The sequence below is a fragment of the Colius striatus genome, chromosome Z (assembly GCF_028858725.1).
Source record: "Colius striatus isolate bColStr4 chromosome Z, bColStr4.1.hap1, whole genome shotgun sequence".
Classification (NCBI taxonomy): Eukaryota; Metazoa; Chordata; class Aves; order Coliiformes; family Coliidae; genus Colius; species Colius striatus.
The window spans coordinates 39367224-39383055 of NC_084790.1; the positions used below are offsets into that span (position 1 = coordinate 39367224).

The window sequence follows — 15832 nt, forward strand, 5'->3', positions numbered from 1 at the left end:
TGAAGGAAGAAAATCAGGTTTTTCTCCAGGTACAAGATACATCTAAGTTGTCAACTCCTGTCTCCCAAAGTTAAATTTGTTTCAGAAACCAGGTAAACTTTCAACATTTCAGCATTTAGAAGCAAATTGATTTAGTCGAATAATAAAAACAGAAGAAGACAAGGAATAGCCAATATCAGAGACTACTGTTAATACCATGATACTCTGTTAATATTTTTATACCTTCACGATTCTTTATTCATTACTCAAAAGACAAATGTATGTGTGAATTAACACTCTTCTGACAGCAACTTCAATCAGGATCCAGTTCTGCTATTCACAATTGTGGCTTCATGGATGTTTGCATTACCTGATCCCCTCATTCCTGCATGATTGGAACTGTTGAGATAACCCATCTTAAATTTTCATGCCAGACATACGTTGCTTTTGAGACACATAACTTCAGCTTTTCTTTTTGCTTTCTTATCCAAATGTTAGGGAGATACATAATCCTATTGCTTCCAAAGTATTAGCCTTTTGTATAAAATGATAGATTCCAATCAAAAAATGAGCCTTCCCTGTCAGAGACCAGCTCTTTCCAGGACGATGAAGGACAGGCGGACCACTGCTCTTAGGGCAAGTGATAGTTTATTACTTCTTCATAGGCTCTTTTATAGTCATTACATATCGCAAAGATCATCGGTTCACATCAACAAACAATATGAATATGTGCAGTTTCTATATGCTACAAAACAATCAAGTATTATTTTACAAAATTTATGATGTTGTTTACCACATATCTTTAATGCATGTTCCGTGACTACAAGACATCTGGTACTGTTACTATCGCTTACTCTAAACACAGAATGTGCTTGGTAAAACCAGGGCTTTGTTCTCATGAAACCAACCCTTTCAGGCAGGTTCCTACGCTTCAAGGAGCCAACCCTTTCAGGCAGGTTCCTACGCTTCAAGGAGCCAACCCTTTCAGGCAGGTTCCCAGAAACGATTAACCCTTACCAAGCAAATCCTTTCGAGGGCCATTCTACCCTTTCAGGCAGAGTGGTCTCATCATTTCACCCTTTTTCTTTTTATTCAGTATGTATTGTAGCAGGAACATGTTGTGTAGTCATTAGTTGTAATTTTTTAATTTTTATACTTGATTGTTTTAACATATCATATATTGTACGGAACATGCAAGGCAACGCTACAATCAATACCACTATACATAAAGCTGCTCCTATAAGGCCATAGATTCCTTTATAAAATGAAGATAGTGATGGAAAAGAAGCCTTTAATATGCTAACAAAATCGTGAGCACGATGGGCAAGAGGTAATTGCAATTTTTCTACATTTTGTAAGGAGAGAATTTCTCCATGCAATTGTTTTAGGTTAATTGAAGAGTTAGCATTATTCCATATTCCTGACAAATGTTTTTGTATCTTAGGCCAATCATAACAAGATTGGTTCCATTGAACTGGTGTCACACAGATGGCTTTATATGCCGCATGACATGACAGTGATTCTTTGATGGCTAAAGCTTGAATTTCTTGACCCATAAGATTAACTGTGTCATATAACGCATTTAATTTTCTTTCAATCTTATCATCCCATAATGCTTGTTCTTTCAAAGTATCAATCATAGTTTCAGAAATATTGTTTATATATTGCGCAGTTTGAATGCCAGTAGTTAAAGATATGGCAGCCATGGTAGTAACTGATATGGCAGTTATTATCGCAAGAACTCCTGCTATTATCATACCTACAATTCGTTTTTGACGCATAAGTGCTCGAGTCACAATAGTTAGCACTTCAGAGCCTTCATCAGCATACCAGTCATGTGTTAAATTGACAGGTAGAAACACATATGGTGGCTGTTTTAACATAACAAAATTTAAAATAGAAGAGTTAACACAATTAGATAAAACACAATTTGTACAATTTACAGAGTGATCTGTTGTATTTATAATTAGTGTAAATCCACTCAAAAATACATAAGATTCTGGTACACATGCTTGAAACCAAATCTCAGTAATCAAGATTTTGTTGTTGTTGTCGAGGTTGTCGTGGTGTCAGCATTAGGTGTTGAAACCTCTTTCGGAACTTGCCTTTCTTCGTTTTTGGCATGTCGAACACAGCGTTCCTGAATCCACCGAGGTACAGGCTCATCTGTTGGGAAAATACAAACATACCCTCTTCCCCATAATAAAACTGGGTCAGGGCCTCTCATAGATCCATCGATAGGATCTTTCCACAACACTGCAGGTTTCTGCTGAGCTGGGGATTGCCAATGACGATCAGCAGCTGAAAGGCCAGCTGCATCGAGAGTAAAAAAGTTTAAAACAAAAAGAGCATGATTTAACAAAGACAAAGGAGTGTCCTTAATCCCCCATGTCCCCGTTTTTAATTTCTTTAGTTGTGTTTTCAGAGTAAGATTAAAGCGTTCAATCATGCCTTGACCCTGTGGATTATAAGGAATCCCTGTTTTATGTATGATAGAAAAATGAGCACAAAATTTTGCTAATTTAGCACTAGTATATGCTGGGCCATTGTCTGTCTTGATAGTCTTTGGTATACCTAATATTGAAAAGCAGTGTAATAAGTGTGAGATCACTTGTGCGGCTGATTCTCCCGATAAAGGAGTAGCTACTGCAAAATGAGAAAAAGTATCAAGGGTTACATGGATATAAGAGAGGCGGCCAAAAGAAGGATAATGAGTAACATCCATTTGCCAGAGATCATTAGATAAAAGACCTCGAGGATTAACTCCATAATGAGGAATTGGTAAAAAAGAAACACACGAAGAACATGTTCGAACAATTTCTCTGGCTTGTTCTCGAGAGATATGGCACATACGTTGTAGAGTAGCTGCAGGTAAGTGATGCAGAGAGTGCAAACGCTGGGCTTCTGCAACAGTAGCAACAGTAAAACGAGTTAACAAATCAGCCTGATTGTTGCCGTGACTCAAAGGTCCAGGTAATTTAGAGTGACTACGAATGTGTCCTACAAAAAGAGGTGCATCTCTTATTATTAAGAGAGATTGAATCAAACCAAAATATCGTTGTATAAAAGAAATTTTAGAAGCTATGACAGGAACTGTTTCTAAAAATTGTAATGAAGTGACAATGTAACGACTGTCAGAATAGATATTCAAAGGTTCAGAAAATTTCAACAGTGCTTGATAAATAGCATACAACTCAGTCATTTGTGCAGAAACATTCTCTAATTTCCAAACATAATGATCTGTAGGGGTATACAAAACTGCTTGTCCATTAGATGATCCATCTGTAAAAACAGTCAATGCTCCTGTTATAGGAGCTCCTTTAACAACCCTAGGAAAAGCTAAAGAATGATAGGTAGCAAAACTAAGAATTTTATCAGAAGGGAACTTTTGTGTTATTTCTCCAGGAAAAGCAGCTAAAGCTACAGCAAAATCGTCTACAGTGGCCATCAGCCAAGTAATTTGAGTAGGTGTGTATGGAATTCCAATTACTGCTGGCTCTCTCCCAAGATGAGTAATACATAACTTTCGTCCTTGTTTAATTCGTTCTGCTATCTTTTGAGGATATGAAACAAGAACTCCTTTTGTAGAGTGAGATCCATGTACCCAACACAAAACACCATCCTGATACAGGACTCCTGTAGGAGTCATTACTGTAGGCAAGATATATAAAGAGAAAGACTTTGTTATGTCTGCATATTGTAATTGAGCATTTTCTATGGCTTTTTCAACCAATCGAAGAGCTTGTTTTCCCTCTTCTGTTAACTTGCGAGGAGAAGTAGGATCAGGGTTTCCCTCAAGTATTTTAAAAAGAGGATGCAAATCGGCTGTCGTTAACTTAAGAAAAGATCTGAGCCAATTAATGTCTCCCAAAAGTTTCTGAAAATCATTCAGAGTTGTCAAAGAATTTGTTCGTATGGCAATTTTTTGTGGCATAAAAGATTTAGGATATAGTTGAAACCCCAAATATTGAAAAGGATATGATTTTTGTACTTTTTCTTGTGCTATTTTCAAACCATGTTTAGTTAACATCTGTTCAATATGAGCATAAGCATGTTGCAACTTATCGATAGAAGAGGCTGCTAAAAGAATATCATCCATATAATGGATACAAAGAACATCAGGAAATTGTTGTCTAGTCACTTTTATACTTTCATGAAGAAATTTTTGACAAAGAGTAGGACTATTAGCCATTCCTTGGGGCAATAGTTTCCATTGATAGCGTTCCATAGGTTCACTAAAATTTATGGATGGAATGCTAAAAGCAAATCGACATTTGTCATCTGGATGTAAGGGGATAGTGTAAAAACAATCTTTTAAGTCAATAATTATTTTTTCAAAATTTTGAGGAATGGCAATAGGACTGGGTAGACCAGGTTGTAACGCTCCCATGGTACACATTGTTTTATTGACTTCTCTCAAATCCTGGAGAAGTCGCCATTTCCCCGACTTCTTTTTTATAACAAAAATAGGTGAATTCCATGGTGATGTAGAAGGTTCTATATGACCTAATTGCAATTGTTCAGCTACTAATTGACGAGCAGCTTGCAACTTTTCTTTAGTTAAAGGCCATTGATCAACCCAAACAGGTTGATCTGATTTCCAACAGATTTTATCTGCATACATAGTTACTGATAAATTTATCAAGCTAACTGCTAGGCGTATAGAGGTATGCACCCATTTGTGTCAAGATGTCTCGGCCCCAGAGGTTAAGAGGTAAGCTTTCTAGTACATATGGTTGAATGGTACCAGAGTGTCCCTCATTATCCGTCCAATTTAAAATCTTACAGCTTTGAAGAGGCAAATTTGCAACCCCAATTCCTTTTAGATCAGCTGAGGCATGCTGTAAGGGCCATTCTTTTGGCCATTGTTTTAAAGTCATTACCGATACATCTGCTCCGGTGTCCAAGAGTCCCGTAAAAACTCTATCGTTAATAGTTAACTGAAGTTCAGGTCTCTGATGATTGATGGGCTGTAAAAAATAAACGTCAGTAGATCCAAAACCGCCTGTTCCCCGAATGCGGGAATCAGCTTTTCCTATAGATGAAACATAAGGAATTAAAAGCAACTGTGCAATCTTTGTTCCTGCAGGTAGATTAAAGACAGAAGTTTCAGATTGTAACATAACTTTTAACTCTCCTTCATAATCACAATCAATTAGGCCTGGTATAACTCGCAATCCTTTCATGCTCAGACTGCTTCGTCCCAAGACCAAACCGCATGTTCCTGCAGGTAACGGGCCATATATCCCTGTTGGGATGGCTTGTGCCCCCATCTCAGGTGTTAATACGAAGTGGGAGGAGGAACACAGGTCCAGTCCGGCACTGTGACTGGTGGCTCGGTGGAGTTGTGAAATGGATTGTTTGGCTGGTGTTCCGAGGTTTGCACCTGCACAGGGTACATCCCCTGTTTGTTTGGGTGGGCCCGGGGCAAGCCCATTGAGAAGTTTCCCGGCTGTATCAAAGAATTTCTGTTCTTATCATATTTAGATCGGCATTCATTAGCCCAATGATTACCCTTTTTGCATTTCGGACATTTTTTCCGAATTTTTTCCGGATTTTTTCCATTATTATTTGGAATCTTTTTATTAGGACATTGACGTACTTGATGTCCCATTTGACCGCAATGAAAACAACTACCAGGAGAGCCTGCAACCCTTCTGTTTTTCTTAAATTGCATTGCAGCTAAAACTTGCTCAACAGGTTTGCCCTGTTGTGCTGCGGCAGTGACTATGCCTTGAATATACCCAGAGCTAACATCAGAACATAATCTGATATAGTCATTTAATGTTGATTTATTTTTCCAAGGTCTTAAAATAGATTGACAAATATTATTAGCATTTTCAAAGGCTAATTCTTTAACTAAAATCATTGCTGAATCAGTATCTTGTATGAGCCTAGATGAAGTTTGTAACAAACGAGACACAAAATCATGATAAGGTTCGTCTGGTCCCTGTCGGACTTTAGTTAATTCTTCCCTAGAAGTTCCATGTCTAGGTAATCCCTTCCAGGCTTTTAAGCCAATTTCTCTAATGGCATCGTATGCTGCGGCAGGATAAGCTAGTTGTTGTGCTAAATCAACATGCGGTCCTGTACCAGCCAACATTTCATGAGTAATTCCTTGCTGGCGAAAATGTGGTTTTTGAGAATAATCATAACAAGAATCTACAAAATCCGTGAGCCATAGCAAATATTCTCCTCCTGTTAGGGTAGCTTTAGCTAAACCTTTCCAGTCCCAAGGAGGAAGGACCTCAGCTGCAATTGTTTCTAAAATAGCAGTAGTATATGGTGCGGTTGCACCATATTGAGCAGCAGCTGTTTTTAATTCTTTAAGATTGGAAAAAGAAATAGCAATATGAGTAGCAATTCTAAGGTTAGCCTGATTAGGATGGGGAGTATATGTTATAGGATATGCATGCAACATCTTAGAAAATCCGCCAACGTCTTCTCCTTGTTGTCTAGCCTGCATCAAAGTTAATTGTAAAGGAGAATGGGGTGACAATTGATGATAAATATCAGGTGGAGGAGGGCGCTTACCAGCTTCTATTGCTGGCAAAAATATAGGTTCTCTTTTTTGGTGTTTTTTAGGCACAAAAGGTGTTTGAACAAAAATCTCATCACTATCGTGGTGATATTGAGCAGCCTCTTTTTCTAATTCAGCTTCCTCATTGGAAGATAATTCTTCAGATAATTCTATAGTTTTCAAGGTACTTTTGCTTTGTTTTAATGGTCGGCATTTTTTACCTCCCTTATTTGAGTACATAAGAAAGGGATTTTTGAAATTAGATTCCTGAATATCTTTTTGTTCATTATTGATTATTGCTGGATATTCAGGTGGAGCAGAGGGTTGTGAACCGGGATTAATAAGAGCAGAAGGTTTTAAACCTGAATCCGCTGAACGAGATCGAGGACGTGTTTGTCGTTGCCATTTATCATATTCAGTATCACCTTGCAAACATTCTTTAATTAAAGTCCATAAAGGAAAAGCATCTATAGGGATCTTATCAGGGCCGTTAGCAGCATAATAGCCTTTAATGTTTTCACTGACCCTATTCCATGTTTCTAAATTAATAGTGCCTTTATTCGGAAACCAAGGACACACAGTGTCTATAAATTCTAAAAATCCACCCACTTGCTTGGTGGTTACAGATATATTTCGACTTTTTAACAATGTCTTAACCATAGCTACAAACAGCTGTCTTTCCGTACTATGTACATGTCCCATATTTTAAATTGTAAATGCTGAATATGAGGGAGCCCTACCGTTGAGTCACGAGGTTCAGTCTGGACCCCCTTGCTTTCTAAGACACCTTATAGAAAGGGCTTAGGTGCGGCTGGATCCAGACTTAGTCTCAGACTTGGTCAACGGAAAATCTAAGACAAAAAAAGGGATTTTGTTCTTATTTTACTGAGATAAATTTCTACTTTCTTATATTTTACACCTTCCTAGAAGTTCTGCCCCCCTTTATTTCCCCTTTTCCTTACCGCGGTTCTGTTGATTCGGAGGCAGCTCACCCTGGTCAAAGGCAACCGAGTTTCCCGGGTTTCGGCACCATTTGTCAGAGACCAGCTCTTTCCAGGACGATGAAGGACAGGCGGACCACTGCTCTTAGGGCAAGTGATAGTTTATTACTTCTTCATAGGCTCTTTTATAGTCATTACATATCGCAAAGATCATCGGTTCACATCAACAAACAATATGAATATGTGCAGTTTCTATATGCTACAAAACAATCAAGTATTATTTTACAAAATTTATGATGTTGTTTACCACATATCTTTAATGCATGTTCCGTGACTACAAGACATCTGGTACTGTTACTATCGCTTACTCTAAACACAGAATGTGCTTGGTAAAACCAGGGCTTTGTTCTCATGAAACCAACCCTTTCAGGCAGGTTCCTACGCTTCAAGGAGCCAACCCTTTCAGGCAGGTTCCTACGCTTCAAGGAGCCAACCCTTTCAGGCAGGTTCCCAGAAACGATTAACCCTTACCAAGCAAATCCTTTCGAGGGCCATTCTACCCTTTCAGGCAGAGTGGTCTCATCACTTCCCTCCTCAGAAAAGGTGTTTAATATGCATGTATACCACTAACTTCAAAAGATTTTTCCAATGTGTTAATGAGCATATAAGATCTGGCAGAAGAGCTTAGCCTCTGAAAAAAATACATCTTGTGTTATAACAATAAAGCAGAAGACTCTTGAAGATAGGGCATCCCTGGAACCAGAGATCTGTGTTTACCACCTGATTCTCAGCATCTTGGTTTTCTCAAGGATGTGGAAATATTAAACTTGGCAGGGCAACATTTCTATCTCAACAAACTACTGAAGGCTTTATCTGGAATGCAAAACTAACCAAAACAAACAGTTTCTCTCTACTAAGAGGTCTTCCCAAATAACACATTTTTGGACTGGGCTTCTAGGCCAGTCTCATTGCATTGACAATTGCAAGAGATAAAATCCTGATGTTATTCAGAGAGCATTCAAACACTGACTGCAAAGCTGACAGAATTTGTAAATCCTGTGAGAGAAAGTACTTAATTTCTAACTCCTCAAAACAAAGTAGAAGCAGCCAAAGAAAGGACTTCCTTAGATGAGATAATTGCCTAGTGTCACACCATTTAGCCGATCCTCGCTCTGAGGCCATGTGAGGGGGATGTTGACATAGGTGGATGCAGGTAGGCCATATCTCTCTTAGCAGGCTGACACAGGACATCTCTGTCAAGAACCCTTGAAATCCTGTGAACATACCACCAAGGACAAGTTTACATGCTTTGTCCATTTCAAGACTTTTACTTTGGGTCCGAAAGCACTCCTGCATTGCTGTACATCTTCTGAACAAGAACCAGCTTCCATCTGTCAGGCCCTGAGTGGTCACAGGAGACACACACAGCTCTGCAGCTGCTGCTGGTCTTGTCTGGTGCTGCATAGTCAAGGTAGGACCATGGAGATTTCCATAGAGGCTCAAATAACAAAATCTGAACCCTCTTAGTGGAGGTTGGCTGTGGTTATGGTCTACCTGGACTTTAGTAAAGCCTTTGACACTGTCTCCCATGGCATCCTTCTGGAGAAACGCGGACTACCCCACGGACTTGCAGGGAGGATGGGTGCAGAGCCCAGCTGTTCTGAGGAGGGACAAAAGGCAGAAGATATAGGGAATAGACTGACTGAAACCCCCACTCCCTGCCCCCCTGGGCTGTTCAGTGGGTGAGGAAGTAAAAACACTGGGATCAGGGCTCTGAGCCCTGGAAGAGGGGAGGTGTGGCAAGAAGGTGTTCTTAAAAAGGCTGGTCGGACTCTTCGTTGTTGTATTATGCTGTGTTGTTTTATTTTGGTTATGTTTTGGGTTTTTAAGGTCATATTTTAGCTCATGTTGCATTAAATTATTTTCTGTTTTCTTCCCCAAGCCAAGCAGCCTGGTCTCTTTTGTCCTGAACCTTAAATGGCAATTAAGCTCTCCCTGCCCTCTGGCAATTCTCAGCCAGTACTTGAGGCTAATTGTGGTCTTTTGTTCCCTGATGGGCCTAAACTAGACAGTAGACAGTATTAAGTGCACCTTCTGTAATTTCCTGATGACACCAAGCTGAATAAGAGCATAGATCTACTGGAGTGCAAGAAGGCTCTTCAGAATGACATGGATATGCTGGATATCAATAAGCCAAGGCCAATTGTATGAGATTCAACAAGGCCAAGTGACAAATCCTGCACTTGGGCCACAACAATGTCATGCAACACCACAGGGTTGAGGATGAGTGGTTGGAAAGCTGCTCAGAGGAAAAGGACCTGGAGCTGTTAATTGACAGCCAGCTGATCATGAGCCACCGGTGTGCCCAAGTGGCCAAGAAAGCCAATGACATCCTGGCTTAGAATATTAGAAATGTTATTGGAATATATTAGAAATAATGTGACCAGCAGGACTAGGTGAGTGATTGTCCTCCTGTACTTGGTGCTGGTGAGGTCACTCCTCACGTGCTTTGTTCAGTTCTGGACCCCTGACTTCTAGAGAGACATGGAGATGCTGGGGCATATCCAGAGAAGGACAATGAAGCTGGTGAAGACTCTGGAGAACAAATCTGATGAGGAGTGGCTGAGGGAACTGGGATTGTTTAGTCTGGAGAAGAGAGGGCAAAGGGGAGATATGATTACTCTCTCCTTCCGAATAAAGAGAGATAGGACAAGAAGAAATGGCCTCAAGTTGTGCCAGAGGAGGTTTAGATTGGACATCAGGAAGAACTTTTTCACTAAGAGGGTTGTTAAGCATTGAAACAGGCTGCCCAGTGAGGTGGCGGAGTCATCATCTCTAGAGATATTCAAAAGATGCATAAATGAGATGCTGAGAGACATGTTTTAGTGGTGGGCTTGGCAGTGTTAGATTAGTGGTTGGACTCAATAATCTTGAAGATATTTTCTAACCAAAACAATTCCATTATTCTAATAGTGGTGAGCACTAGAAGTTGCAGAAAAAAAGCACAAGAAATCTGAAAATGGCATTTCTAAAGCAACGGATCTATTAGAAAACTTTTTTCCTCATTGTGAGGAATTGGACAGGGTGACAGAAGGGATTATGTTCTCTTCAGGTTAGACAATTAAACCATTGTATCCAGTCTGACTGTTTGTTTGGACTGAGGCTGACAGGTGTGGAGACTGCCCATATCTGTCACTCCCTTCTACAACTCCTACATGCTCTTTTTCTTTCTCTTCTGCAGTGCAGATGGTGAAAGGAGAGCAAGGGGTCAGATGGAGGAAGTTTTAACAAATCTACAAAACAGAACCAAAATTTACTTTCTGATTTCAAAACAACACAGGAAGCTGAAAAAGCAGACCTTTAAATTCTTTTTTCATTACAATTCTGTGACATGCCTAGAAATTGAATATTTAATTTTTAAAATATCTCTTTTTTTCCCTCTTCTCTCCATAGAAAGTTTCCTTTTGGGAAAATAATTTTAGATTTATGTTTGTGTATAACAATTGACCTTAAGATCATCATAGAGAAATGCAAACAGAAATGTGATGTGGTATGTGTGGTATTATTTGGAAAAGAAAACTGAATTAACTGCATGCCATTTAAAATTACATTATCCTGCTAGATAAACAGCACAAGTGACCTCTCTGTTATCTCATAATTGCATTCCATTTTGCCAAAGATGGTTAAATAGATGAAGTGATGATATTGCATTTGAGGGAATAAATGTAACATTTTACCTGCTAATGACATCATGTTGAAATTATTTTCTTTAAAATAGTTTCTGGAGAGCCTGTCAGTTTTAGTTCCAAGACTTAAGTAACCTTGAATTATCCCAATAACACAAAAAATAACCCACAAAATTTTAATTTTTTTTTCATTATATAATGATTCAAAATATCTATCCACAGACTTAATGATTTGTCTACTACCCTGTCTGCTTAGCCATTTTTCTAAAACATTCTGTGTGCTTTTTCTTTTTTTAAAAAATATGTATCAGTTTGTAGGCATAGAATTTCATTTCAGTCATTAAAAATTGAAAATATTTTTTAGGCATGTTGAAATGAGGTATTTCTTTTTCAGCAATTTCAATGTTTCCTCAATGTTTCTTTTTGTAATATTTGTAATTGAATTAATCTTATTTTAAGAAACATTTCAGATCCATTTTTTATTAACTGAATGTCAAAAATTATTTTAAATACTTATCTATAGTTATAAACAAGCAGTGCTCCCTGTAGGAGTTGGAACTGGTTTTGGTAGGATGCTGGTTGTTACATTTACCTCAGAACTTGATTTTTTTTTTTTTACACTAGTTGAAATATTTGGGACTACTCATTCCTGAAAAGCTACATTCTATCAGACCTGTAGTTTTAGTTCTATTTATGGTTTCTTTAATCAATTATCTTTGAAAGCCATCTGTCATAAAATCAAAAGTGATCTTTTGGGAGCTTTTACACATTACACAACTATAGCAAAAACTATAGAGGATCACTGTCATGCCTTGTAATCGTCAAACTCTTTGAAAAATTCATAAACTTCACCCCAATTAATTCTGACTTCAGTGAGAATGTTGTCCTTATTTGTACTCTTGTCTACAATTAAGCTAAACTGGTGAAAAAAAATCCGTATAGCATGTAAAGTTCCAACAAAGCAATTTGTACAACTTCTGATGGAATTCCTGAAAACTCTTACTGTGGGTTCTTACTGTGGATTCTACCCACGGTAGCTTTATGAGTCTACTTTTAAAAATTTTTCACAGATCTTATCAATTTGACTATGCTTTGGGCATGCCAGAATCTGTGAGACACTCAGTTTTGAATTCTTTTGTTAACACTTAGTTTTTATTAGCTGAGCTTGGAAAAAGTATCAAGAATCTGCCCAGAGCTTACTAATGACTAAAACAACAAGGTGGTTGTATTAGATGATGATATTCAGATCATTTTCTGAAACAACGGTCATATTAGTGAATAGCTAGAATGAGAGCTCAAACACCTATGTCTGATTTGGTTATTGCCTCATAAAACAGAAATAATATGAAGATTAATTTTTCCAGAGAAAAATTATATGCATTAAAATGGTAAAACCAACTTTATCTTAACTACAAGCCTAATAATGCTGTTGATTAGAAGACCACTGTGATGTTTAGCAAATTGATATGACATTTGTCATTAAATGGTGGCATTGTTGTGTTTCTAATTAAAACTGCTAAAAACAAGGTTTTCCTTGTTTGTGCTTCTTCAGTTGCTGTTAGCAAGTTAGAAAGACTAGTCTAGTCAATCATCAATTCTGACTGCTCTATAGAGCTTGATTTCAACAAACCTTGTTCCCTGAAGGTGCCTCAGAGAGCACCTGTAGAAGGAGGTTTTTTGAGGATTGTAAGATCCCCAGGTTAATAGCTGAGTTGTGAGGACATGTCAGGACAACCCTGGGAGCACAATCCCTCTCAGCACACCCTCCAAGCCAGGTTTGCCGTGGAGCTGGCCATGCTGTGACCAGGACAAGTGTCACCTCCCAGCAACTTTGCAGAAACAGCTTCACCACAGGTTTCCTACCCATGAGACAAGGTAGCGCCGAGTCACTGTCTCTAGTTCATAGGGCCAATGAGCCAAATTGTGGCTGCACAGGGAGTAGTCCCTGTCCCCTGCCCTCTGTCTGGTGAATTTGCCTGCTTCTGTGCAGTTAACATCAGCTTCGGTTCAAAACTTGAAGGAACCTGGCAGCTTATGAACTTGAAGGAGTTTCCTTGTGGAAGCCTTCATATATCTTCCAGAAAAATGGAACAGAACAGTCACGTTAGTTCAAAAGAAGGGTCTATCTACCTAAACGAGTTGTGCTGTTTTATATGCCTAGAAGCCAAGTATAATGCCTCTCTCTTGTACTATTACCTGGACATGTCAACCAACAGATCAGGACCTTGCTACTGTTATTTAGGAAAACAAAATGTAAGATATATTTTTAGGAGTCAAAAATTTCTCTAGAGGTGACTTACAGATGACTTGAACCTTGCAGTCTTGTATTTTTTTATGACTAAGTCTTTTATTATGATTAGCTATGAATGTAGTAGGGCTACAAGGAGTACAGTTAAAAATTACTGTGTTACTACCACCACATCTTCTCTCATTTAAGTGTCATAGACCCCTCTTGAACACATAGAACTGAAATAAGTGATTCTCTGGTATGCCTCTGTATGCCTCAATAAGAAAAAATTCCATTTCCAGTATAAACTGACCTGTATGAGCCTCAACATTTCCAAGGTCCTGGGCTCTATTGATTAGTTTAAATGCTAGCATAGGATTTTTTTTATTGTCCAGAGGTATTTTTCTACTTTTATGCTTGTCCTCAAACCACTTGCCAGTTTTGAGCTTTTACGGTAATGAATTGATTACAGTTTGTATGGTCTTCTCTGTTGCTTGGAGACAAATGTCTATAAAACATACCTGGAAAGATTTTCTTCAGTTATGCTTCCCTTGCCTGGCTCCTTTCTTATTTTTGTTCAAGGATAGCCAGAAGTAGTCTGTATAACCAAAGGATTTAGAGTGCTGTTTGGTCATGGTTCCTTTTCTTGAGCACTTTTTGCAGCTCACTCCAGCTTTCCTCTGATCTCATGAAGAGGCACAGTAAAAGGCTCAAGATGCTTTCCCCAAGATGCTTTCATAAGCTTACACAACTATGCAGCACCAACAGTAAGAGTTGCAGTGTTTCATGTCCTCCTTGCTAGGTAATTTTGCTGCCTTTGAAAATCATTCTCCCATCCCAAATGTATCAGGATGTTTAATATTTGAGGACTTCAACTTGTTTAGATATCTGCTTAGGCCAGAATGAGATACAGAAGTAATATCAATTTTTATGCTGAGAAAGGTTTAGCACTATATCAGAATTCAGAGGAGGAACTTCAGACTAACCCTATGTTTCTGGCTTGCTTCAGTCATTACATTGCTGGATTTTGTTCTGTTCTGGGACAAATTCTCTCCTGGAATTTATGCATGATATGTGTTAATTATTTGAATGCAAATGTAACAAACAAACCAAATAGAGTCTCTCTCTTTTACATACTTCCTACAATTGTAAACAGAAGACATGTATGTCAGCAATATAAATTAATGTTTTCTTGCTTAAGTTTTATAATGCAAAAGTCTTTCCACATAAAATTGAAGCTTTCACTCAGATCAATGGCTTAGTACGTTTGTATTTTTTCACAGTGTTGTCATCAATGTTACGTGTTATCATAAAAAGCAGTATTTGTCATCCTCCTGACCTCCCCTTCTTCTCAGGACTGTGAACATGCAAAACTTAGTCTTATTATCTCAGATAATAACCATAATTGGCTGCAGTGGGGCTGTGTACTTGAGAAGGGCTGTTATGCAAGAAAAAAAAAGGTGAGAGGGTCTGTCATTGCTCTTCTTACTATGTAATCCATAACATGAATCAATCAAGCAGTATCCCAGTGAAAAAAGAAGTCCCTTGAAATAACTTGAAAATTTCTTTGAGTCTATTTCTAACATACAGAGATATGAACATACATACTGTAGAAACACAAACAAATATTTACTTTTCAAACATTTGGAAAGGTAAAGTATTCAATCTGAAGCTCTTTGTGTTCTAGAAGAGTTCAAGACAACTTCAAAATATGTTTGAGCATTAAGCACTTTTAAAAAGCCTGATTTTCCTGATGTGCAGTGTACAAGGGGATTTTTAAACCAGCACAATAATAGAGAATTTAATTTCATTCTGCAGTTTCATCATCATTTACTGTTTTTAAAAGACTTAAGAAAATATGTTGGCGCTCATTTAGTAGTGCTGACTGTGAGTGATAAAGCACTTCTTTGGGACACTATGAAAGGGTTTATGTTCCCCTAAGCAGTTAAATTGCTCCTATTCCACTTACATTGCCACAGCACAGCTGCTCTAACTTCAGGAAAGAAGTCCATATGCCATAGCAAAGGGCAGCTCTCAAAATAGCACAAATGTGTTCCATCAGTCCATTAGCTATATTAGGGTTTCACAACAGTGACAGACTGTTCTGATAAACTCTTTATGAAGCTTCTGCCTCCCTGTGGAGTTGAGTTCTTTCAACTGAAGCTGGCATCTTTATTTATTCACTAACAACCAAAAAGGTGCCTGTAAGATGGAGGAGTCCACAAGCATAAATTGTTATGCAGGGCTAAGGCCTAGGTTTTATTCTGCCTTATTTGTTATATCTGTTTCTATTAAGGACTATTACAGTGCTAGCAACAGCTTGACTTTTAAATTTTCTCTACTGAGATTTTAAAGGATATAAAATTTCCAGCTAGGAGGAAAACAATCTTGTGCTTAATCTTGCTCACAGTAGGAATTGTCCTATGGGCAGCTCTCTCACCTGTTCATCCTGCAATGAGTCAGACCCTTATAAGCATTG

The 15832-nt window shown here is 38.3% G+C and overlaps 1 protein-coding gene across 1 annotated transcript; it reads right to left on the bottom strand.

Moving 5' to 3' along the window:
* Nucleotides 1-2004: 2004 nt before the first annotated feature.
* LOC133628883 (endogenous retrovirus group K member 5 Gag polyprotein-like) lies at nucleotides 2005-6400 on the bottom strand. Its single transcript, XM_062018821.1, has 2 exons — nucleotides 5582-6400; nucleotides 2005-2145 (listed from the first exon to the last, which is right to left on the bottom strand). Exons 1-2 carry the CDS (start codon nucleotides 6398-6400, stop codon nucleotides 2005-2007), a joined length of 960 nt encoding a protein of 319 aa, XP_061874805.1.
* Between the last annotated feature and the right edge of the window lie 9432 nt (nucleotides 6401-15832).

Bases quoted from the DNA above. Each gene is read 5' to 3' on its own strand.
- LOC133628883 (XM_062018821.1), bottom strand. From the start codon at position 6,400: ATGTTGCATGCATATCCTATAACATATACTCCCCATCCTAATCAGGCT. The intron at 2,146-5,581 runs GTACGTCAATGT...TTTTCCCAACAG, and splicing joins GCGGTCAAATGGGACATCAA to ATGAGCCTGTACCTCGGTGG.